The 27,001-nt window shown below is 42.2% G+C and overlaps 2 protein-coding genes across 5 annotated transcripts in view; one reads left to right on the forward strand and one right to left on the reverse strand.

The window, feature by feature from the left end:
* The window catches only part of LOC140193679 (TATA-box-binding protein), a 38,162-nt gene extending 34,729 nt beyond the window's left edge, over window positions 1-3,433 (forward strand). For both annotated transcript variants that reach the window (XM_072250845.1, XM_072250851.1), the window contains exon 8: window positions 631-3,433. In XM_072250845.1, the coding sequence (XP_072106946.1) occupies window positions 631-710 (80 nt within the window). In that variant the 3' untranslated portion in view covers window positions 711-3,433. The remainder of the gene's footprint in view (window positions 1-630) is intronic.
* The window catches only part of epm2a (EPM2A glucan phosphatase, laforin), a 35,353-nt gene that overhangs the window by 2,880 nt on the left and 5,472 nt on the right, over window positions 1-27,001 (reverse strand). Inside the window, exons 2-4 of one of the 3 annotated variants that reach the window (XM_072250822.1) lie at window positions 25,336-25,510; window positions 8,165-8,406; window positions 1,551-6,505 (exon numbers count right to left, since the gene is read on the reverse strand). In XM_072250822.1, coding sequence (XP_072106923.1) covers window positions 6,225-6,505; window positions 8,165-8,406; window positions 25,336-25,510 — 698 coding nt within the window. In that variant the 3' untranslated portion in view covers window positions 1,551-6,224. Of the gene's footprint in view, window positions 1-1,550; window positions 6,506-8,164; window positions 8,407-17,081; window positions 17,703-25,335; window positions 25,511-27,001 lie in introns of those variants that run through there. The other 2 variants (XM_072250840.1, XM_072250831.1) reach the window with 2 other exon arrangements.

Consider the following 27,001-nt stretch of genomic DNA (forward strand, 5'->3'; position numbering starts at 1 on the left):
CTGCCACTGCAGAGAAAACAACCCATGTTTGTCTAACCTCTCCTTGTAGCACATGCCCTCTTAAGCATAAGTTATGGAGCAGAATTAGGCTATTTGGCCCATCAAATCTGTTCTCAGAGGATGCCTGGTACCTTCTCCAAAGCCTCCACATCTTTCTTATAAAGCAGTGACCAGAAATGAATGCAGTACTTTAGTTCAAGTTTATTGCCATCTCACTTTGCATATATACAACCAAATGAAGCAACATTCCTCCAGAACATGGTGCCTCCACATTGAAGATGTCACACATACAGCACATAAAACAGAATATTACCACAAATAATTTAACGTAATTCAAACTACATGTGAAGTGTGCACCACAGGTAACCAATACAGTAAACAGCTTGCTCTCCTAGTGATGAGACCTCAGTGATGGCAGGGTATTCATTAGTCTCACAGCCTGGGGGAAGAAGCTGTAACCCAGTTTGGCAGTCCTATTCCTGATGTTTCTGTACCTCCTTCCTAACAATAGTGGGTCAAAGAGATTGTTGGATGTGGCTTAACTAGAGTTTAATAAAGCCGTAACATAATTTCCATCTCTTGAACTCAGTGCTTTTAATAATTAAAGCATGATTTTTTTTTATTTTAAAGGTGCCAAAGTTCGTGCGGAAATCTATGAAGCATTTGAAAACATCTATCCAATTTTGAAAGGCTTTAGGAAGACAACATAACTTTACTCAAGTATATTCTACTCTGATGGACAGTTTCTATTGCCAATTGCCTTGCATAGTTTGTACAGTTGAAGGTGTTCCAATGCCTCATTTTCCTGGGGTGATATGACCTTATATGCAATGATTTTTGGAGTAAATGTCAATACCTTTTAACCACAATACCAGTCTATTCACCCTGTTACAGCAGCTCTTTTTGTTTATAAATCATCGTCAGGACCTGAGCATTCTCTTACCTAAAATTTTATCAACTGATAGAACATTTTGTTTTGCATGTTATTTATATTGAATTTTTTATAAATTGTAAGCCATGTAAATGTATCTTAAAATATTTGAAGCTTAATTTTTAATTCAATTTTACTTGAAGATATCCTGCTTTTTTCAAGCATGATCAAAGATTGTGTACTGAATTGTCAAGCAAATGAGATTTTTAGATTAAAATTTTTTCCCCAATCCATTGCCAGCATTTACGAATGTTGTACTTGTGTTGAGACTGACTATTTGAAACTGTGATGATAGCTTCCTTGAAGCTAAGTAAAGCATTTTGCAGTAAACACTAATACAGTATCTAAAACTTCCCTGTTCCATTGTTGAAACCCTTGGTCATCCACCTTTGCAGGTCATGTATTGGCTCAGATGGGAACACATTCCTCCACGTCGGAAGCTTGGTGGTATACTCAGGTGTACGTCATCATACTGTACTGGTCACTAATACTCAAAAACAAGCAAATCAAGTGTTCATTGTTACATTATTTTTGGGAGCAGCTCTGTGTAAGCTGCTTACAACATTATCATTTTCAGGTAATTCATTGCCTGTAAATTGCTTTGAGGTTCCCTAAAGTGTTTTTTTTTAATTTAAGTAGTTTTAATTACTCCCAAAACAAGCTGTTATACTTTGAGAGCTATTGGTTAATTAAAACAATGAGGTAAATAGGTAGGAAATCTGTTTAGATCGCGTTGATTAAGGGATAAATGTTAACCAGGATTCAAATGAGAGTTGGTCACTCTCATCGTGCTGTGGGGTCATCTTACTTCATTCCAAAACAAAGGCCCAGCCTGAGTTTAGAAACACATTAGGAAGCTAGTACTTCTGACAGTGCATCCTTCCCTCAGTACTGCACTGAATTGTCAGTATAGATAACATGGTCGTTTCAGGGGTAGACTTGCATTCACAACCGCTAGATTTTATTGTAACTATTGCATCACCAAGTTAGGGCTGCAGTATGATATAATTTACCTTGAGGTTTATTCGTATGAGTAGATTGTTGCTTATTTTAGCCAGTTTAAGTAAAATAACTATCAATCCTTGGGGCTGGCAATCATTTACATGGTTATCAACAGCCTTTATAACTAAAGGTCCTAAAGAGAAGATTCTGTTTTCTACCCTGAGTATATATGGATTGCTTGGCTGCTCTGCTATTGGATTGCATCTGTGCCTTTGAAACCTATTTTGATCTTTGAAGGTGCACGTTTTGAAATGAACAGTGGTCAATTACACTGATTCCATAATGCTCTTTTTTTTTTTGAGAGATGAGTTGAAGTCCATAGCAAATGATGAGGAAAAGTAGTCAGTCATTGTGTTCCATGAATGTTTTGAAATAAGTGGAGGTCAGAAAACTCAGATGTTTCAAGGCTTGGGTTGACATGTCCAGCTGGTACAGAACCTCAATTGGCATCACCTAGAACATTCAACGTGTATCAGCTATGTAATTGTAGTTCCATGCCCTACTCCAGTTTCTTGAGCATACAAATTAGACTGGTACTTTATAAATAAAAGTTACTTTCTTTCTTTCTTTCCACAGTTAAAACAATAGAATGCAAGTTATGGAAGCTGAGATTGAATTACAGCATTGTAGTGAGGCACCTTCAATGGTATATCCCTTTCCAGCCAAAAGCTGAAATCTGTCCTGAGAAAAAGTAGCAATATGAGTATAGGCAGAAGTTTCAGCTGTGAGATTTGAGTGCGGAAAAAATGGGAAAGTTAAAACTGAAAAATTCCTTCAAACTAATTTGTCTCCCTTAAAAGTGTAACTTGGGTCTTATCTGAATAACCTATCCTGTAACTAACCAGCCAACATTGTCCCAAGTATGTTGCTGAGCTGTTGCTTGCCCTGATAAAAATACCAATTGATCAGTGTTTGAGATGTGTGCAGAAGAATTCCTGCATTTTAATTTTTGTAGCATTGAACACCAGTCAAAGCCATATATTCTTCTATCCACCCATCTTGGCAAAGTGTGGTTTGAATTAAACCATAAAGGAGTCAGAGGGCATGGAGGAAGAAATAACACCATAACTAGCTTAACTGGCAGCTTTTTATTCCAGAAGATTAAGCAAGACGCTGGTTCTTTTGGCGTGCATAGGTTTGCTGCAAATAGAAAGGGCTGATGTCAGTTGATCACAAGTAACAGATGAGTTTGATGTATTACATAATAACTTGTCATCAACTTGTTTTGACTGTTGTAGGGATCAAGTGGAATTTGTAAGATCCTTTCCTGATTTACCCCTGGTTTATTTGATTTTTCTCTCATTTGGAAGTTTACTTCACTATTGATAATCATAAGCATGAAGGTTGTTATAGGAGGAAAAGTATTACGTTAATTACAGTGTCTGTGTGATCAAGCCTAATGAAAACTGTGTCATTTTGTAGGTTTGTACTTTCTGTTCCAAGTCTTAATATAAATGAGTTCTGTAATATAATTTGCCTCTGTTTCAGTAAATATGACCTCAACCAAAAGATTGCTGCCTGTGTCCTAACTTGCAAAATGGTCCATTTGATTATCACCTCCTGATACTTGGGAATGCACCTGATGTGTATCTGTTACAAGCTGCCAGGAATTTCAGCACCTTGATATTAATCACTCAAGATCTTTAACAATCAAAGAACAAAAATACCCTCATAATTTTAAGAACTTTTAACACCTGGCGTTTACTTTGTGCTTGATAAAGAGAAGCACGAGGATTGGTACTAAATTTTAGAATATTTGTGCTTTATTTTTTTACAAACCATTTTCTATTTTGGGATCTCCTGCAGCTGTGCAAATTGCCTCTTAGCACTCCACCAACTTTGGCTCTTTGAACCTTGCCTGTTATCATTGTTCCCTTGCTGTTGGTTACACCACCATCTGTTGACGTCCTGTGCTCTGGAATTCATCTCCTAACTTCCCTCCCCTTCTTTCAAAAAACTAGGTATTTACCTATCTTTTGTGCCTGTGCAAATTTTTATACACCTTTTGGTGTGTTCCCTGGTTAAAGCAGCTACGTAAGTCCAATTTGTCATATTGATTAGCCAAGGATTGACCGGCATAATAGATCAAAAATGCCCTTTTTTAATTGTGGGAAAATAATGGGTATATTTAAAATGGAGGAAGGCAGGAGAATGAGGTTGAGAGGGATAATAAATCAGCCATGATTGAATAGTGGTGCAGACTCAAGCCAAATGACCTAATTCTGCTCCCATGTCTTATGGTAACATACTAAAGGTTGCACTGGAGACAAAATTTGGTTCAAAAATGAGCCGTATACCAGCTACCTTAGTAGCTCAATGGGCCGGATTTGAGGCTTCATAGTTCTAATACGTTTGTAGAATCATTTGGCAACAAATTAACTTAAAATAAAACTAAACTTAGAGTTGTTGAAAATGAACACATCTTCTCCATTGCATATGGTCAGTTATTGATTATACATAAGATTTGAAACAAATACAATCCACCTTTATTTCAATGAACTGCATCTAAGCTGTTAATGCACTATATTTGAGTACCACGCTTTTAATGTTTGCCGAGCAGCATATTTTGTTTTTGACATATCAGGATGAAATATTCAGTCTATTTTCATTTTTAATTTGACTTGATATTTGAATTCAAAATCAACATTGATCTGGAAATTCTCATTAAAATTAGTTTAATTACAGTGTGATTTAGCAGTAGCATATTGTCACAATGCTGCACAGTTTAAAAGATTTGATTCACTTCTTTTCCCATTGTACTCTGGCTAAGAGGATGAACAAAGCCATTCCTCCTCCCATATCCCTGACAAAATTGCTACCCAAGCAGCAGCTGAAATATGAGGCATGAATAAGGCTGTTTTATACAGGGTATAAAGTCATGGAGAAATTTGAAAATGAGATGAAATGGTTATCATTGGTGAGTTCAACAGGGGATTTAAAAAGAAAGCTGGTAACGGTGTAGAACATGATAGCTCAAATAGTTAAAATGAATGACATAAATATATTTGAAACGTAAGGAGATGAATAAGTGATAACAAAGAGTTTGTGCCATATCAAGTAATTGGGTTGAGGCTTATTGTCTAAAGTGCTTGATGGCTCTGGGCCTGTACTCGCTGGAGTTTAGAAGGATCTCATTGAAACTTATCAAATAATGAAAGGCATAAATGGTGAATATGGAGAGAATGTTTCCTATAGTGGGGGAGTCTAGTACCAGAGAGCATAATCTCGGAATATAAGGACGTCCCTTTAGAACAGAGATTAGGAAGAATTTCTTTAGCCAGTGGTTGATGAATCTGTGAAATTCTTTGCAAAGATGGCTGTGGAAGACCTAGTTATTGAGTATAGTGAAGGTTGATATGTTCATGCTTAGCCAGGATATCAAAGGTTATGGGGAGAAGGCAGGAGAATGAAGTCGATTGAATGGCATAGCAGACTCGATGGGCCAAAGGAGCAGAATTAGATCATATGTCTTATGGTCTAAACTCTAAGCATCTGGTATCGTGGATAATTAATCTGTTGTCTTCTGTTATGTTTGTTTCTTAAGCTAAGCACAACCAATGTCTTGCTCTCAATCCAAGCTTGCTGAATTAATTGTTCCACTGAGTAAAGTCTGCGTGTTTTTCTAATGAAGATCAGTTTATAAAAGAAAGGATCCTAACGATTTGTTATCAAGCAGGACTTCATTCAGGGAATAATGTGTGGCCTAGAGATTATTTTGATATTTGTAGGTAACTAAGGAAAAGGAAAGGTATGTCGCATCCGGAGTTTCTCCGATTAGCGGACGATTTCCCTCCATGCCTCTCTGAGATAGTGGGGAACCAGGTTCGAGGCAAGTTACAGTAGTGGTTTTCCATTGCCAGGTGAGTTTCCAAAGAGATCACCAGCTCGTAACCCAGCATGGATGGAAAGTGTGCAGGGGAGCCGGCTGGCTGGATTCCAACTTGGGACCTTTCGTCCCGAAGTCCAGCGCTGATGCCACTATGCCACCAGCTGGGTCAAGGTAACTAAACAATAATCATTCTGGAGGAGTTTGTTAGCAATAAGCAGTTTCCATCCAACATCCTAGGTCAAAAACCACAGCCTGCTTGCAATCACCATCTATTCTTAAAACGACACCAAAATGTTTCAGAATTAAATAGCATGCACATTTTAAAGTTACCTGAATTTTTGCAAGGGATTAGTTGTTCATGTTGTGCTGTCCTAAAATGAACATTAAAAAAGCCATTCATTTAAAAGCAAGAAACAATTTGTATCCTTCAAAGGGTAGTTGTGCCAAGGTATAGTTGTACTCTTAACAATTGTGACACACAGAAGAACGAATATGTCCAAATTTTTGATGAAATTCATTCTTGGCATGGATCAAAGCCTCTTCATCGATGTAAACTGCAGGTCGCTTGGAAGTCACAAAATATTGGACCTTTCTTAGACTCCAACCGGTGATGTACATCAGGAACCCACATACAGTGGCAGTCGATCTTCCTACCCCTGCGTTACAATGTACATACACAGTGTGGCCATTCTCTAGCAAACCATGCAGCAAGTAAACTGCCTGAGGGAGCATCTTCACCCTGCCTGTAGAGTATCAGAATAAAGGCATGCCATCAAAATAACTGAATTTTAAGGATTTCAAACATGCTTTCAACCGATTCAACTGCATGTAGGTAGATTAGCCAGAGGTATTTTCATAATAACAGCCTTAAATGTAACCTGCAGCCTGTGGGTAACCCTGATTGGCCTCCTGTCTTTGAAACTGTATAGTAAAAGGGAGGTGAGGATAGTTTCATAGAGAAGATAAGTACCTCTACAACACTTCCTGGGGGCAGGTTAAGTAGGAGTGCCCCTGTATTCACCCTTGCCTCACGTTTCCTCTTTAATTAAGATTCCCCTGCACTGCTCTGACATTCCAGTAACAGTTGTGGGTTCTCTGCCTGAGATTTTGGATTTCTTCAAGCCCCATTGATTGCCAAGACTGGCAATCAACTTCTGAGAAGGGCTTCTGTTTTATAAAGCAAATCTCAGCGATGGAGTCAACATTCCACAGAATGCAACATTTCTGTGCTCATTGATGGCCTGAGGTCCTTGTGCCAACAACCATCTCCGTCCGAAGCTATCAAGATTCTATAACCAAATCTTCCTTTTTAAGGCACTTTCAAAACATGCAACACAGAACAGTACAGCACCGTACTGGCACACCTGTCCACTAGTTTGTGCTAAACCTTTAACCTGCTCTAAGATCAATCTACCCCTTCCCTCCTACATGGCCTTCCACTTTTATATCATGCATGTTCCCATCTAAGGGGGGAACGTCGACTCAAACCATGAGAGGCCTGTGTCTGGCATTTTCATGCCTTACAAGGTGCCGATTGGAAGTCTGTGTGGGGTGCCACTCCTCACACACACACACAAGAGCAATGTGTGGTTAAGTGCCTTGCTCAAGGACACAAACACCCTGCCACAGCTGAGGCTCGAACTAGCGACCTTCAGATCACTAGACAAACGCCTTAACCACTTGGCCACGTGCCCAACACAACGACGTTCCCTCCCCCTTCCCCCCCCCATCTAAGAGTTTCTTAAATGCATCTGCCTCTACCACAACCCCTGGCAGTGTATTTCACTAATCCAACACTCTCTTTGTCAAAACTGTACCTCTGAGTACCTCTGTACTTTCCTCCAGTCACTTTAAAATTATGCCCCATCACATTAGCCAGTTTGGTCCTGGAAAACATGCCTCGTTGTGCTTTTATTCATGTTTCCTAATATCTTGCTGGCTGATTCAGTGTCAGTATGTTTGGTGGTGCACCTTGGGTTGATTTACCATGTTACAGGGGCTATGTAAATGCAGGTTGTTGTTTTTCAGTCAGCTTATTTTTGTGTTGCACTTTTTTATCTTGCAGGTTATTATTTATATATTTTTATTTTTATTTAGAGATGCCACATTGTAACAGCTCTTTCAGCCTAATTAGCCCACATCACCCAGTTACACTCTTGTGACCAATTAATTTACTAGCCTGTATGCCTTTGGAATGTGGGTGAAAACCAGGGCACCCAGAGGAAACCAATGTGGTCAAACCAGTGTACAAACTCCTTACAGGAAGTGGTGGAATTGAACCTGGGTTGCTTACACTGTAATAACATTAATGCTAACAACTATGCTACCGTGCCACCACCCCCCCCCCCACTAAAAACGATCGTGTTTTAATCAATAGTTAATCAAAATGAATAATTTTTCACCTTCTGTACTCATATCTGGAGTTGGCATCCACACATAGGCAATGTCAGCATCTTTGTACAATTCCATCATGAATTCGGGTCTCATTGGTTCTGGTCTGCGGTTACATCCAGCTGAATTCTGCACAACATCCCACTCCGTTTGAAAATTCATTACTGCAGTCACCCCCAATTCGTGTTTAAGTTTGATGGTCACATGCTCTACTTGTCGCGGACAACTACCAAGCCAAATCCTGGGCAGAATCCTGAAGATCAGAACACACAGTTTATTATAAATCTACTTCAGTAACTACATCACATTCATGGTAATAGTAAATTGCAAAGCAAATTCATTCCATAATGAAGTAAACCGAACTTACCTCACATCCAAGAATAGAAAATGGAGGTTAAAATAAGAGTAAACCAGTATAATATTGCAGAAATCTTTGGACCATGCAATACTTCCACAATGTATTTCAATAAGTACAGGGTGGCAAATATGTGGAATTCATTGCCACAGAGGCCAAATCATTGGATATATTTAAAGTGAAGGTTGATAGGTTCTTAATTAGTAAGGGTGTCAAAGGTTACGGGGAGACAGCGGGAGAATGGGGTTGAAGGGGATATTAAATCAGCCATGAGCCTAATTCTGCTGCCATGTCTTACAAGGACTCCTCAGTTCATGTGTTGCTGTTTATTCTATAGAGGTGCAACTGTTAACTCATTTCCATCCATCACTACATCCACATCAGCCATTCCTCTCCAAGCCTCTCAGCACCCTTCATCCCCCCATCCACTGCCACTTAACACTTACAGTCCTCACCTCATACCAACTCTAGACACTCTCCTATTGTGATTTTATATGCCCTGCTGCTACCCAGAAGAGTTCCTCTTGCCAAGAGTCACTTTATCATTTCCTGTCAGAGTCACCTTATGTACAGATACTCCTACAGCTAATGCACATACAATCGGTCTATCTATACAAATTAATCTCATGTATTATATGGCCACACCCAACAGTTCTTCTACATTGTTTTTTTAGAATTGCTTTTATATTTATTCATGTCTTATACTTATTTTTATGCTGCATCACATCTGGAATAACAATCATCTTGTTCTCCTTTTACACTTGCATTCTGAAGAATGAAAATAAATAATCTTGAATCTTGAACTGTATTGTTATTGTTTGATTCAACGTGACATTTTTTAAGCAATTGAAGAGGTCAGAAATGTATATTCAAGTGTACATAAAACAATCTGTTGATCTTATTGGGGGAAGGGGAGAATTGCCTGTCTTTTCGATAAGAGCTAATAATTGGAAATTTATCGGTGAAGAGATTAGACATATTTGTTTATATTTTTTCAGTCACTGAACGATGAAATGGAAGGCTTGATGGTCTTTTCCTACCTTTGGTTGATCCTCATTAACCTGATGTCAGAATTGCTGATGAGCCCAACCTTTATTAACCATTGCTAGTTGCCTTTCCGAAGGTGGTGGTGTACCTACTTCAAGTGTTGCAGCCCAATGATGAAACTATTTCATGGTGCTGGTGGGATGGGAGATCTTCAGCAATGAAGGCATAACAAAATATTTTACACTCAGATTAACGTGTGACTTAGAAACTACTGTCTACTCGCTTCATTTGTGTTTCAGGTGGTGGGGAATGTGATAAGTGAAGTGGAGCTGAAGATGTTTGAATGTCAGTGTTAGACGGCGTGGAAGCAGTAGAGAAAGTTACTATGAGGAAATAAATGCTGTACTGGTTATTTGAGCTACTTTAACCTAGTCAATTGGAACCTGTCGAGCGTTTTTGTTGTAGGCACTGTAGAGATCCAGACGGTTATTCTATCAGACTTTTGATAAGTGCCTTCTAGATAATGGAAAAGCTTTGCAGAGTCTGAAGATGAATCACTTGTGATCTGCTCAATGATGGCCTGCGTGATAGACAACCCTCAGATTCTATCACTCAGCTGCACACCAGAACTATTTATAGAGGCCAACTCATGCAGCTTTGTGATATGGAAGGAAGTTAGAACCAGCACCATCACAGGGAGAGCATCAAAAGTCAGGATTAAGTCCCAGTGGCTGAAGCTCTAATCCCTGAATTTTATTTAAGAGTTTATTGTTGAGTAAGTAAACACAAGTCTGCAGATGCTGGAAATCCTGAGCAAAACACAAAATGCTGGAGAAACTCAGCAAGTCAGGCAGCATGTATGGACGGGAATAAACAGTCAATGTTTTGGGCTGAGACCTTCCATCAGGACCGCAAAGGAAAAGGGCAAAGGTCAGAATAAGGAGGTGGGGAGGGGGAATGCAAGCTGGCAGATGATAGGTGAGACAAAGTAAGGGGAAAGACAGGTGGGGGGAGGGGATACATGGAAGGGGTAAAGGACAGAAGAGTAATTAAAGTGGAATCTTTTCTGGTGAAGGGTGACTTGTACAAGAGGGAGGGGTTGCACCTGAGCTGAAGGGGAACCAATATCCTGGCTGGGAGGTTTGCTAGTGCTACTCAGGTGAATTTAGACTAGTTTTGCAAGGGGCTGGGAACCAGAGCACCAGGTCAGTAAGTGAAGGATTGGACCAGAAGGTTATGTCAGGGAAAGTATTGAAAGGCAAAATCAAAATAACAAGTACAATGGGTCAGATAATGTTAAGCGTGTGTATTTTAAAGCTAGGAGTATTATGGGTAAAGGTGATGAACTTAGAGCAGGGATCAGTACATGGAACTGCGATGTTGTGGCCATTACAGAGACTTGGTTAAGAGAAGGTCAGGAATGAGTGATTAATGTAATAGGTTTCGAAGTTTTAGAAAAGATAGAGGAGGAGGTAAAAGTTGTGGAGGGGGGAGTTGCACTACTAATCGGGGACAATATCACAGCTGCACTCAGGGGAGACATAATGGAGGGTTCAGCCACCGAGTCTATTTGGGTAGAACTCAGGAACAGGAATGGTGCAATCACTCTGAAGGGATTGTACTACGGACCCCCTGTTAGCCACCAGGACATTGAGGAACAGATATGTAAACAGATTAAGGAAATGTATAACAATAATAGGGTTGTTGTCATGGGGGAATTTCATCTTCCTTAATATAAACTGGGGCCTTCTTAATGCAAGAGGTTTAGATGGGGCAGAATTTAAGTATATCCAGGAGGGTCTCTTAAATCAATATGTGGACGGTCCAACGAGAGGAGGGGCCGTCCTGGACCTTATGTTGGGTAATGAGCCTGGCCAGGTGACTGACCTATCTGTGGGTGAGCAGTTAGGGAATAGTGACCACAACTCTTTAACATTCAGGATAGCTCTAGATAAGGATAGGTACTGCCCTTGCGGAAGAGTTTTAAATTGGAGTAGGGCATATTACAAGGGCATCAGGCAGGAACTAAAAAGAGTTCATTGTCAACACCTTTTCTCTGGCAAGTCCACATCAATCACATGGAGGGTGCTTCAGGATCAACTGCGGAGAGTCAGGAAAGGTATGTTCCTGTTGGAAGGAAGACGGGGATGGAAAGATGAAAGAACTTTGGACGCCCAGACTGGTGATGAATTTAGTCAAGAAGAAAAAAAAAGTATGTAAAGCTTTGGAATTTAGGATCAAATGAAACACATGAGGATTATAAAGAAGCCAGAAAAGAACTAAAGAAGGGAATCAGGAAAGCCAGGAGGGGCCGTAGAAAGTCATTGGCACGTAGGATTAAGGTAAATCCCAAGGGATTCTAGACATACATCAAGAGCAAGAAAATAAGTAAGGAGAGGGTGGGACCACAAGGATAAAGGGGGGACATTTGTTTGGATGCAGAGACCATCCGGTAGGTGCTATAGGAGCCTCCGCTCCCGCACCAGCAGGCACAGGAAGAGCTTCTTCCCTGAGGCTGTGACACTGCTGAACCTCTCATCACAGCGCTAAGCAATATTGCATCCATATTGTACTGTCTCAGTAGTTTTATATTTGTGTGCTGTAGCACTTTTTTTATTCGCAGTTATCACTATTCTTTGCATTTCTGGTCAGATGCTAAATGCATTTCATTGGCTTTGTATCTGTACTCGGCACAATGACAATAAAGTTGAATCTAATCTAACCTAATCTAATGAGTATCTTACTTCAATATTTACCAAGGTAGAGGATATGGAGGACCAAGAGATCAGTGCTGAGTGTATAAATATTTTAGGGCTTTTAGAGGTCAAGGAGGAAGAAATGTTGGGCTTCCTTATGAGTATTAAGATGGACAAGTCCTCAGGGCCTGATGGGATTTAGCCCAGGTAACTGGAGGAGGTAAAAGATGAGAGTGCTGAGACCTTGACCAAGGGTGAGACTCACTAGTCTATAGTTCCTGGATTTTTTTTCACTTCTTCCCTTCTGAAATAGAAGTACAACATTAGCCACTTGTCAGTCCTCTGGGTAGTGGTTGGTTGAAGGGACCTATTCTAGCTGGAGGTCTATAATTAGAGGAGTTCTGCAGGGATCTCTGCTGGGACCTCTGCTGTTTGTGGTGGGTATAAATGACCTGGATGAAAATGTAGATGAGTGGTGAGTAAGTTTGCGGAAGATATCAAGATTGGTGGAATTGTGGACAGTGTAAAAGACTGGCAAAAAATACAGCATGATATAGATCAGTTGCAGATGTGGGCAGAGAAATGGCAGATGGAGTTTAACCCAGGGAGGTGTTGCACCTTGGTAGGGCAAAAGCAAGAAGACATCGTAAGGGCAAGATCCTTAACAGTGTTGCTAAGCAGAGAGATCTTGGAAATCCAAGTTTATAGCTCCTTGAAAGTGGCTACACAGGTCAATAAAGTGGTTAAGGTGGTTTATGGAAGGCTTTATTTTATTAATCATGGCAATGAGTTCAAAAATCAGGAGGTTATGTTGCCACTTAATAAATCTCTAGTGAGGCCACATCTGGAGTATTGTGTACAGTTCTGGTTGCCCAACTATAGGAAGGACTTTGAGGCTTTGGAGAGGGTGCAGAAAAGGTTTACCAGGATGTTGCCTGGTTTAGAGGGCACGTGCTATCATGAGAGGCTGGACCAGCTTGTGTTGTTTACTCTGGAAGAGCAAAGACTGAGTGGAGATCTGATAGAGGTTTATAAGATTATGTGAGGCATAATTTTATAAACAGGGACAGAGAGTATCTGTTTCCCAGGGTAGAAATGTCTAATACCAGAGGCCAGCATTGAAGGTGAGAGGGGGTAGGTTCAAAGGGGATGTGATGGGTAAGCTCTTTTACTCAGAGAGTGGTGAACACCTGGAATTTGCCACCTGGCATGGTGGCAGAGGCAAATATATTAGAGGTTTTTAAGAGTCATCTAGATAGGCACATAGACGTGAGGAAGATGAAGGGATATGGACATGGTGTAGGTCGGAGGGATTAGAGTTTGGGTGTTTTTGATTTGATTTTTAGCTGATTTGGCACAATATACTGGGCTGAAGGGCCTGTTTGTGTTCTGTACTGTTCCATGTTAAACTAATAGGAGAGGGCAGTGGACCATGGAAGAAAGGGAAGGAAGAGAGGAACCAGAGGGAGGTGAGAAGAGAAGGGGAAAGAGGGGAATCAGAATGGAGAATGAAAAGAAAAAGGGAAAGAGGGAGTTGGGAGAAATTATGGTAAGAGAAATTAATGTTTATGCTGTCAGATTGGAGGCTATCCAGATGGAATACAAGCTGTTGTTGCTCCATCCTGAGTTTGGCCTTATCATGGTAGTAGAGGAGGCCATGGACAGACATTACATATCAATCGTAATTGGGGATAATTTACTAAAATGAATTGCGAGATTGAGAATTCCCTGCACTATGGATGCTCATTCATTGATTTCATGGAAAACTGACTGATAGATACCAAAATATTGATGGAAACAAAGGATATGGGGATGGTGCAGAAAAATGCTGAAGTAGATCAGCCATAATCTTGAATACTGTTGCAAACTTGAGGGGCCGAATGGCCTAACCCTTCTCCTTGGGGTCTTTCTTCTTTATAATGAGGATTAGAGACTGATCTTCTGTGATCTCAGGTCCAAGTAGGAGGCCAAAGTGGATTATATCTTATACATTCCAGGCTGAAGATCATTACAAATATCAACTTTATCCTTTGTTTTCAACTGCTCACCTCAGATTCAGATTTATCTGTCACATGCACATTGAAACGTACAGTGAAATGTGTCATTTGTGTTAACATCCAACACAACCAGTCCGCAGGTGTCAACACACATTACTGCGCCAACATAGCATGCCCACCATGTTCAGCTAAACTACAAAACAAAACAAACAACAGTAAAACTAGCCCCTTTTCCACCCTCCCACCCATCCCCTCAGACAGCTTCCAACCCCAGGACAGGCTGCCTCTGGGCCTTGGCCCCAAACCCTCAGACATGGAGCCTCCAACTTTGGACTTCACCCCAGGACTCACCAATCACCAGTGTGACCTCCAGGCCTTGACTTCTGACCCCAGTGACCCCAGTGACCCAGGCTCTCACGACTCCTACAGGCCTCTATCTTCCATTCTCAACCTTGAGTCTTCTACCTCCAGACTCACTGCGTTCTGGACTCCCAACAACGCTAAAGATAGAGATATTTATGGAACAAAGCCCCTGACATTGGTTGTTTAATTGAACACCACTATTCATAACCGTGCTGGCAGCACTTCAGGATTTTAATCTGATCCATTGTTTGTGAAATAACTTGGCAATGTCTAAAGCATGATATGCCTCTTACTCAGTATGAATGTAGTCAACAAGTCCGCACATCTTAAGAATATAAGAGTTAGAATGAATAGGTTATCTTGCCCCTTAAAGAGCTCCTCCTTTGATCATCATATTCAATCTACTTTAGCATTACCACATTTCCTTTCATTCTCTTAATTCCCAGAAATCCGTCAACCTCTATTTTGAACAAGTGATTACTGAATCACCAAAGCTCTTGCAGAGTGAATTCCAAAATTTCACCACCTCCTGAGTGGGGGCGGTGGGGGGGGGGGGGGAGAGAAAATCTTTTTTCAAACCTAAATGACCTAACTCTTACTGTGATCTCTGGTTCTAGACTCTCAAATAGGGAACAGAAACCAACACCACTTCCTTTAACCATCCTATTTTGCTTTGTAAGAATTTCCTGCCAAAATGGAAAATAATCCACTTTCCCATATTATGCTCTTTTAACAGATCTTTGCTCACTCACTTAACCTATCTACATCCCTTTGTAGTCTTAAGTCCTTCTTAAATCTTACTTTCCTGCCCACCTTTGAGTGGCCTGCAAATTTAACAAACACACATTTGGTGCCCTTATCTGGGTAATTTGTGTAAATTGTAAAAAGTTAAGTTCTCAGCACCAATTCCTGTTGTACACCACTCACTGCATCCTGCCAACCAGTAAAAGACCCATTTATGCTCGCCTTCTGTTGTTGTTGTTAGCCTGCCAATCTTCTATCCCTGACAACAGGTTACGTCCAACACAGTCAACTTTTATCTTGCACAGTGACCTTTGATGTGGCCCCGAAATCAGAGGCCCAATGTCTGCGAGTCCAACGGAGGCTGGAGACCCAGAGGCAGCCTGTCCTGGCATCGGAGGCCTGTCTATTTGTGTGAGTGGGGAAGACGAAAGGAGCTTGTTCCGCTGTTGTTCTGCTGGACATGGTTAATATGATATGTTGGTGCCAGAATGGTTAAGTTCTAGTTTATTGTCATTCAACTGTATACATATAAACCACCAAACAACATTCCTCCAGACCAAGATGCAAAGCACAGTACACCTAGCTCACACACAACACATAAGAACATAAGAAATAGGAGCAGGAGTAGGCCATCCGGCCCATCGAGCCTGCCCCACCATTCAATGAGATCATGGCTGATCTGTCCGTAAACTCAGCTGAATCTACTTGCCTTTTCCCCATAACCTTTAATTCCTCTATGTAAAAATATATCTAACTGTATCTTAAATATATTTAGTGAAGAAGCCTCAACTGCTTCCCTGGGCAGAGAATTCCACAGATTTACCACTCTCTGGGAAAAAGAGTTTCTCCTCATCTCCGTCCTAAATCTTCTCCCCTGAATCTTGAGACAATGTCCCCTAGTTCTAGTCTCACCTACCAATGGAAACAACTTTCCTACTTCTATCTTATTGATCCCTTTCAAAATTTTGTATGTTTCTATAAGATCCCCTCTCATTCTTCTGAACTCCAGAGAGTATAGTCCCAGGCAATTCAATCTCTCCTCACAGGTTAACCCCTTCATCTCTGGAATCAACCTGGTGAACCTCCTCTGCACTGCCTCCAAAGCCAGTATATCCTTCCTCAAGTATGGAGACCAGAACTGCACACAGTACTCCAGGTGCGGCCTCACCAGTACCCTGTATAGTTGCAGCATGACCTCCCTGCTCTTGAATTCAATCCCTCTGGCAATGAAGGCCAACATTCTGTTTGCCTTCTTAATAACCTGCTGTACCTGCAAGCCAACTCTTTGCGATTCCTGAACAAGCACTCCCAAGTCCCTCTGCACAACAACGTGCTGCAACACAAAGTAATATTACCATAAATAAAAAGGCGCATTTACAACACAAGTTAAAAAGTGAACAGTATAATGCTACTGGCGCTTCATACATGATAGACCTGGGTAGTAGCTGATTGTCCCATCTCCTCTTCATTAAACTACGTTGACTTTGCCTGAGGATATTTTGATACCTGTTTCTAATATTTCGCAATGATAAATTGTAATTGAAACACTTCAAAATTCCCTTCTGTGAAAATGCCTAAGTTCTTGTATCTTTCCTATTCCACAGCTCTATATATGTGACAAGTAGAATTAGCCTTTGGACTCCCTTAATTATTCTTCCTCCTGCATTCTGCACTTTAGATAAAGCAGCACAGAAGTCAAGACGTAGAGTAATTCGGTTGTATAGCACAGCAACAATCCATTCACCCCACACTGTAAAAGGAGACCATCATGTCTATCTTTACTCACCCCACTTGCCTGCACTGCTTCCATGTCCCTCCATGCATTGCTTTTTCAAGTTCAAATTCATTGTCATTCAGCCACGTGTAAAACTAACTGAAACATCGTGCCTCTGGGTTTGCAAGGTGCAAAACACAGCACACATGGTTACAATAAAGCACAATACAGTCACAAGATAATATTAGCACAAGTCCCTGAGTGGCATGGCCTGTTAATGCCTGGAGCCATGAATAAACACACAGCAGTTCCTCATCTCACGCTGGGTCAGCTGCAGACCAAGGTAATCCGGTTTCTTTTCCAGGGAGCAGATACGGAAGAGCAGCATTGACAGGGGTTTTATCCCAACGAGGATTCCAGTGCACTCTCTCACACCACTTCTGGCACCTCCTCTCCTGGGTGGGTGTAACAGGCAACGCCTGGTCCTTGCAATAACCCAAGGCTACGCAGCTTCTTAAATGTTATTGCTCTTGCCTCTACCACTTCCTCCGACAGCTCATTCCAGATGGGAAATGTGAAAAGTGTATCCTTCAAACCCATAAACCTCCTCAAACTCACTTAAACCTGGGCCCTCGCATGGGAACCAAACTCTGGCTATCTATGTATCTCAAAATTTTGTATACATTTATCATGTCAACCCTCAACTTCCTTTGCTTCAGGGAAAATATCCCCAGCCTATCCAATTTCTCGTATCACTTAGCACTCCAATCCAGGCACAACCCAGTGAATCCATACAGCACCCTCTTGCTGAGTCACATCATCCTATACTGTGACAAGCACCTTACAATGGAGGATAAAGCGTATCCTTTATCTGCAGTGCAAACTCGTGAGCACTTAATAAGTCCAAGTAAAATTTATTACTAAAATAAGTATATGTTACCACATACATGAGGAAATCTGCAGATGCTGGAAATTCAAGCAACACACACAAAAAATGCTGGTGAACGCAGCAGGCCAGGCAGCATCTATAGGAAGTTAATAAATAGTCAACATCTCAGGCTGAGACCCTTCATCAGGACTGGGAAGGGAAGGGGAAGAAGCCAGAATAAGAATGTGGAGGGAGGGGAAGGAGCTCGAACGTGATAGCCAAGCCAAGCCGGGGGGTGGGGGGCGCGGGGAAGGGGGATGCAGTAAGAAGTTGGGAGGTGTTCGGTGGAAAAGATAGCGAGCTGGAGAAGAAGGAATCTGATAGGAGAGAAAGGGAAGCAGGAGGGGAACCTGGGGGCGGGGGGTGGAGGGCTGATAGGCAGGTGAGAAGAGGAGAGGTAAGAGGGGGCCAGAGTGGGGAATTGAAGAGGGAAGGGGTAGGGGGGAAAATTACCTTAAGTTGAAGAAATCAATGTTCATTACTTCCTACAAAGCAAAACCTAGCGTCATAAATATTTGTTTATTTATTTACTCTTCTGTCTATATTATGATGTATTGCATTGAACTGCTGCTGCTAAGTTAACAAATTTCACAACACATGCCTGATTCGGATTCTAAATGTCACTGATGGTTCACGCCCAGATGAGCGCAATGCTTTTAAACTACATCGATGTGAATCCTTGCAGCACCCAGTGACTGTGTGATCTCTTGTCTGGGAGGCTGACATCAGAACACCTTTCAACAGGGTGAACCCTCACAGACCTCAGGCCCTGAAGGTGTACCCCCTGTTAGGGCTCTGAAAACCTGTGCCAAGCAACTGGTGGGAGTGTTCAAGGACACCTTCAATCTCTCGCTGCTGCAGTCTTAGGTTCCTTCAAAAGGACAACAATCAAGGAGGGCAAGGTAAGCTGCCTCAGTGAGTATTGCCCAGTGCCACTCACACCGGCCGTGGTGAGGTGCTTTCAGAGATTGGTCACAGTCAACACTGGCCTATCAAGGCCCTGGGCCTGCTGCGATTTGCCTATCGCCACTATCGGTCGACAGCAGATACAATCTCACTGGCTCTCCATTACGTCAGGCCACTGTTAAATGACAACAGCTCAGCATTTAACACAATCATACCCTCATTTCTAATCAAAAAACTCCAAAACCTAGGCCTCTGTACCTCCCTCTGCAACTGCACCCTCGACTTCCTCACTTGAAGACCACAGTTTCTGCATTTCAGAAATACTATCTCCTCCCCGCTGACAATCAACACTGGCAACACCTCAAGGGCGGGTACTTAGCCCACTGCTCTACTCTCTCTACACTCACAGCTGTGTGGCTGGACACAGTTCAAGCACCATCTATAAATTTGCTGATGACACAACTATTGTTGGCAGAATTTCAGAGGGTGACGAGAAGGCGTACAGGAACAAGATCGATCAGTATGATAGGATCAAAAAGAGGTGTTGTAGCAACAACCTTGCACTCAGTGCCAGCGAAACGAAGGAATTCATTGTGGACTTCAGGAAGGGTAAGTCGAGGGAACAGACACCAGTCCTCTTCGAGGGATCGGAAGTGAAAAGGGCAAACAGTTTCAACATCTCTGAGGATCTGAATGGACAATGAATTCATAAACACCTCCTCAGTACTTCTCCCATCTCTTTTTGCACTACTTAATTTATTTTTTATATATACGTAATTTATAGTTTTTATTACTACATATTGCAATGCACTGCTGTTGCAAAACAACAAATTTCACAACGTATGCCAATGATATTAAACCTGATTCTGACGCCATCCGGGTGAGGTTACCCAGACAGAATAGGAGGTATTGGACCTCCAACCTGAGAGTGGCCTCATCGTGGCAGTAGAGGTAGGAATGGAATTAACATGGTCAGCTACAGTACTGGGAAACCCTTCTTTTTGTGATAGAGTGAAGGTGGTCGACAGATTAGTTGTTTCTCAAGGTGCTCAGTGCCAGTGCAAATGCTTGCTATTTTTTTTGCCGGTGTGATTGTTGCTTGCTGCCGCTTATGCGCGGGAGGGAGGGGGGAGAACTTTGGGGTTCTCACGTTTAACTGTCACTCATTCTTTGGGGTATTTCTCTGCTTTCATGGATGTTTGCGAAGAAAATGTATATTGTATACATTTCTGTGACATTAAATTTGACCTTTGAACCTTAGGCCCTTTCATTGCATTCCCCCTTTATTTACTGAAATATATTTTATTTGCACCTTGTTTTCTGCCAAATTACAATACCTTTTACTTAACCTGTTTAAGATAGTATTTTAGCTAGTTGTGTTTGCTCTTTTGATCTATGACCTTTACCTGTAACGTTCTTTGTCTTTGCTCCTAAAGCTGAAGCAGTTTACATAGTTGTTATTGCTTCTCCAGATGCCTTACTCTCCAGAACAAGGTCATACAGTGTTTCCTTCCTCACTGGAGCCCCAAACAGTTTGACTGAGAAAATTATCTGGTATCGCACCAGATAATCAGTCTCCTGCAGCACCTCTGGTTTGTTAGCCAATTCCAATCCTAACATTTTAAACTGAGCAACACACACAAAATGCTGGGACTCAGCAGGTCAGGCAGCATTTTATAGAGAAGAATAAACAGTCGACGTTTCGGACTGAGCCCCTTCATCGGGACTCAAGCTACTAATCTGAGAATCTGAGTTACTGATACAGGAGACCAGTTATCTGGTGTGATCATCTGGGCGTCAGACAGGAGGTACAGATACCTTAGAGTAGACAGCCAGTACCTTTGTCCGGGGTTGAAATCTCTATACCAGAGGGTACGCATTTGAGGTAAGAAGGAAGTAAGTTAAAAGGAGCAAGTTTTTTTTTATTCAGTAGTTGTGGGTGCCTGAAATGCACTGCCTGAGGAGGTGGCGGAGATGAGTATGATAGGAGCAATCAAGAATGCACTGCCTGTGGTGGTGGTAGAGGCAGGTGCATTAGGGACTTGCAGGAGATGTTCAGGTAGGCACATGAAGGTGAGGAAAACAGATCAATGTGGACATATTGTAGGCAGAAGAGATTAGTTTTGTTAGCCATTTGATTACTAATTTACTTGGTTTAGCACAACATTGTGGGTTGAAGGGCGTGTCCCTGTGCTGTGTTGTGCTGCATTGTTGTCTCTGAGTTGCACTGTTCTTCGTTCTAAGAGGATAGTGCATTCATATCCATCATGTTCAGCACCTATCCCACACTTCCTTACCAAAACACTTCCTCACCACCTCTATAAATCTCAAGATCAGGCAAAATCTGAGGACACCCTCAGAAGCTGGCACCCAAGTGCACTTTTTAGGGTGGAGTTTCAGAACAGAGCATAGAACACAATGTTGTGCCAACTCCTTAACCTACTCCATGATCAATCTAACCCACATATAGCTCCAATTTTCTATCACCCATGTGCTGATCTTAAATGTCCCTACTGTATCTGCCTTGACCACCACCTGGGCAGCATATTCCACACACTCACCATTCTCATCTACCTTAAACATCCCCCGCCACACTTAAAATTGAGGTTCAAAGTTCAAAGTAAAATTTATTATCAGAGTACATACTTGTCACCACATACAACCCTGAGATTCTTTTTCTGTGGGCATAATTAGCAAATCTATAACTGTAAACAGGATCTGTGAACAACGAACTGTGCAAATGCAAATATCAATAAATAGCAATAAATGACTAGCATGAAATAACAAGACAGATAAAAGAGTCATTAAATGAGTGGGGTTATCTCCTTTTGTTCAAGAGCCTGATGGTTGAGGGGGAGTAACTGTTCCTGAAGGTGGTGGTGTGAGACCACACCTGGAGTACTGTGTGCAGTTTTGGTCTCCAGGGTTAAGGAAGGACATCCTGGCTGTGGAGGAGGTGCAGCGTAGGTTCACTAGGTTAATTCCTGGGATGTCCGGACTGTCTTACACAGAGAGGTTAGAGAGACTGGGCTTGTACACGCTGGAATTAAGGAGATTGAGGGGGGATCTGATTGAGATATATAAGATTATTAAGGGATTGGACAAGATAGAGGCAGGAAGTATGTTCCAGATGCTGGGAGAGTCCAGTACCAGAGGGCATGGTTTAAGAATAAGGGGTAGGTCACTTAGGACGGAGTCGAGGAGGAATTTCTTCTCCCAGAGAGTTGTGGAGGTGTGGAACGCGCTGCCTCAGAAGGCAGTGGAGGCCAATTCTCTGGATGCTTTCAAGAAGGAGCTAGATAGGCATCTTATGGATAGGGGGATCAAGGGTTATGGGGACAAGGCAGGAACCGGGTATTGATAGTAGATGATCAGCCATGATCTCAGAATGGCAGTGCAGGCTTGAAGGGCCGAATGGTCTACTTCTGCACCTATTGTCTATTGTCTATTGAGTCCTGATACGCCCTTTCACATTAGCCATTTCCACCTTCAGAAGTCATCACTGGCTGTCCACTCTTTCTATGCCTTATATCATCTTGTACACCTCTATCAAGTCACCTCTTATCCTCCTTCACTCCAAGGAGAAAAGCTCCATCTCGCTCAACCTATCTTCATAAGACAGGCCCTCTAATCCAGGCAGCACCCCAGCAAATCTCCTCTGCACCTTCTCTAAAGCTTCCACATCCTTCAAATAATGAGGCAACCAGAACTGACACAACATTCAACTTGCACTCTATCAACTTGCCTGACAACTTTGAAAGATCTACGGACACGAGCCCCAAGATCCCTCTGATACACTGCACTGTTTAGACTCTTGCCATGTACCCTGTATTCTGCCTTCCAGTTCGACCTTCCCAAGTGAATCACTTCACACTTTTCTGGATTGGACTCCATTTGCCAATTCTCAGCCCCAGCTCTGCATCTTGCCAATGTCCTGTTGTAACCTATGATGTGGATGAAATTCCAGAAGTTATGACCAATTGCTGTGTAAATTTGTTGGTAAAACATTGCAATTGTAGACAAATATTTATCCAACAATAGACTGAAAATTAAAGCATCTTTTGCATTGAGAGAGCAGAAGTTTCTGGAAATTTGATCAGGACTCTATTTCTCAATCAATATGCCAATGGTGCAAAAAGTTTATTAAAACAAGTTGGTTTGATTGTGGTTAATGAACAGCAAATTGGATGTGACCCTAGATTAAGATTAAGGCATCTGTTAGTCTTGCAGGACCATGGATCTGCGCCTGGAAAGTCTTCACTCTCCAGGGCGCTGGCCTGGGCAAGGTTGTATGGAAGACCAGCAGTTGCCCATGCTGCAAGTCTCCCCTCTCCACGACACCGATGTTGTCCAAGGGAAGGGCATTAGGACCCATACAGCTTGACACCGGTGTCGTCGCAGAGCAATGTGTGATTAAGTGCCTTGCTCAAGGACACAACACATTGCCTTGGCTGGGGCTCGAACTCACGACCTTCAGGTCGCTAGTCCAATGTCTTAACCATTTGGCCACGTGCCCATACGTGATGTGTCCCAATATCAGCAATAACCAGGTTTGAATCATGAAAAGATAAGGATGTAAGATTCAATTGAAGATAAAGATTAAACATTGGCTTTATTTGTCACATTAATATCAAAACATACAGTGAAATGCATCGTTTGCATGAAATCAAATCACGGTTTGATCTGGGAGCAGCTCAGGAGTGTCAACACGTTTCCAGTGCCAACAGGGCAAGCCCACAACATACTAACCCTAACCGTAAACACCCTTCCAGTGCCAACAGGGCATGCCCACAACATACTAACCCTAACCATAAACACCCTTCCAGTGCCAACAGGGCATGCCCATAACATACTAACCCTAACCATAAACACACTTCCAGTGCCAACAGGGCATGCTCACAACATACTAACCCTAACCATAAACACACTTCCAGTGCCAACAGGGCATGCCCATAACATACTAACCCTAACCATAAACACACTTCCAGTGCCAACAGGGCATGCCCACAACATACTAACCCTAACCATAAACACACTTCCAGTGCCAACAGGGCATGCCCACAACATACTAACCCTAACCATACGTCTTTGGAATGTGGGAGGAAACCAGAGCATCTGGTGGAAACCCACACAGTCACATGGAGAACATACAAACTTCTTACAGACAGTGATGGGGATCCAATCCTGATCGATGATTGCTGTAAAGAGACTGCGTTAACTGGCAGGCTATCGTGGCACAACACTAGAAAAATTAATAAATTATATTAGGCGTAAAAGCGCAGATTACATGGAAGGGAAACAATCACTGAGCAGCAAAGTTAAACATTTAAACAGGGAATCAAAAGTTCAGAACAAGTTTGAAAGTTGAGCGCTAAGGGCCTAACGAACATAAAGGTTACAGTGTTGATGACAGATATTGTGTACCAATGGTGTGAGAGTGAAGGAACAGGACACTGATTGGCCGCTCTCCTCTTTCACCATTGACTGTAATCATGTCTAATCTGTAACTTGGCACCAAAACCCTTTTCCCTATAGCTCTTAATATCTTTAGTAAAAAGAGATCATTCAGAATCAGATTTCAGATTAACATGGCAGCAGTCCTGTTGGTGGAAGGAGGGGTTCCATATTTGTAGAACACTACAGCACAGAAACAGGCTCTTCAGCCCATCAAGTCTGTGCTGGCCTGGTTTTCTGCCTAGTCCCATCTACCTGCACCTGGACTGTAGCCCTCCAAACTTTCATCCATCTACCGATCCAAACTTCTCTTAAACTTTGCAATTAATAACATGAAATAAAAGTACCGGAAGATTGAAAGGAAATAAAAGCTGGGAAATGCCCTCGACCTAAGTCTACATTCCACCATTTTAAAAGAGGTACCTGTAGACATAATTAAATTATTAATTATAGTCATTCAGAATTTGATAATGTTCTATATTGTTTGTGTTTTGGAAGATGTACACATGCGGACTATTCAAGAATGAATAGCAAAGATCCCCTGGCTGGGAACACTGTATCTGTATGGTGAAGAACAGGGCAATGGGACACTGAGTAATTCACAAATGATTTGCCACACTCATTATGGTTTTCTGAGAGGAATATCGTAGCCATAAAGTGTTACAACACAAAAACAGGCCCTTCAGCCCATCTAGTCCATACCAATGTTACACTACCTCTTCCCATTGACCTGCACCTGGCTCACAGCCCTCCATACCCCTCCCATCCATGTACCTATCCAAACTTCTTTTAAATGTCTCAATCAAACCTGCATTCACCACTTCCACTGGCAGCTCATTCCACACTCTCACCACCCTCTGAGTGAAGACGTTTCCCCTCAGGTTTCCTTTAAATATGTCACCTCTCACCCTTAGCCTACCGTATGACTTCTAGTTCCAGTCTCAGCGGAAAAACCTGCTTGCATTTAATCTATCTATACCCCTCATAGTTCGGTATACCTCTGTCAAATCTCCTGATTCCCTTGCACTCGCTTTGTACCTGGAGTAGTGCATGGCCTGGTGATCAGCGATGCGAAAGTAGAAATCAGTGGTATGCTTCATCTCGTTAGTACACCCACTCTCCTCAATGTAATGTCCGACTGGGTGACAGTAAACGTCACCCACCACGTTGCTCTCGTCGTATTCGCAGCACCGATCGTGATGAGGCCCACTTCCTAGGATGGAGGAAAGGAGATCAGTAGCACCTCAGTAAGCAGCTCACTTTTCAGAGGAGGCAACCTCTATAAGACCATAAGACATAGGAGCAGAATTAGGCCACCTGGCCCATCGAGTCTGCCCCGCATTCCAACATGGCCTATACCCTTAGCTCTTGACTGGGAAACAAGAGTGTGGGCATTCACCCTATCAGTGTCTCTCATGATTTTATACACCTCTAAAAGATCAACTCACAGTGTCCTCCACTCCAAGAAATAATGTCCTAGTTTGTCTAACCTCTTCCTATAATTCTGTCCCTCAATTCCTGGTAACATTCTTGCAGTTTTTTCTCTACTCTTTCCAATTTAACAGCAAAGTGACCAAACTGAACACAGCCCTCCAAGTGTGACCTCACCAGCATCCTGTACAACCACAACATGATTCCTCAGTTTTTATACTCTAAGTCCTGACTGTTGAGGGCCAGCATGCCACAAGCCTTATTCACCACCCTGTCTACTAGTGACACCACTTTCAGGGAACCACGTACAAATCGATCTCTGTGCTCTACAACACACTTCTGGGCCCAGCTCTTCACTGCGGAAGTCCTACCTTGATATGGCTTTCCAAAATGCAACACCTCAACACTAACTGAATTAAACTGCATTTGCCACTTCCTTGGCTGATCAATATCCCCCTGAACTTTTATAACTATCTTTGCTGTCCACTATACCAACTATTTTAGTATGATGTGCTAACCATGCCTCGTACACTCTTATCCAAATCATAGAACAGTACAGCACAGGACTGGCCCTTAGGCCCACGATGTTCCGCTGACCCTTTAATCACTCCAAGATCAATCTAACCCTTCCCTCCAACATAGCCCTCCATTTTGTAGGTAAGTCTAGAGGAGCTGTCAATGTCAGAGTTGTTTTGTTTTACACACAGAGAGTGGTAGATGTATGGAATGTGCTGTCGAGGGTGGTGGTACAGGCAGATACATTAGACTCTTAAGACAGGTACAAGGATGATAGAAAATGAAGTCAATGTGAGAGGGAAGGGTTAGATCAGGGGTTCCTAACCTGGGGTCCACAGACACCTTGTTTAATGGTAGGGGTCCATGGCACAGAAAATGGTTGGGAACCCCCGTGTCAGATTGATCTTGTAGTAGGTTAAAGGGTCGACACTACATCATGGGCTGGAGGGGCTGTACTGTGTGGTACTGCTGCCATCAGGAAGGTGGCACAGGAGCCATAGGTCCCACACCACCAGCTTCAGGAACAGCGACTACCCTTCAACCATCAGGCTCCTGAACCAGCGTGGACAACTCTACGCACCTCAGCTCTAAACTGATTCCGCAGCCTTCAAGAACTTTAAAACTTGTGTTTTCAGTGTTGTTTGTTTGTTAATTTATTTGCACAGTTTGTCTTCTTTTGCACATTTGTTGTTTGGCAGTCTTTGTGTGTAGCTTTTCATTGGTTCTATTGTGTTTCTTGTTTTACTGTGAATGTCTG

The sequence above is a fragment of the Mobula birostris genome, chromosome 2 (genome assembly GCF_030028105.1).
Source record: "Mobula birostris isolate sMobBir1 chromosome 2, sMobBir1.hap1, whole genome shotgun sequence".
NCBI classification, from domain to species: Eukaryota; Metazoa; Chordata; class Chondrichthyes; order Myliobatiformes; family Myliobatidae; genus Mobula; species Mobula birostris.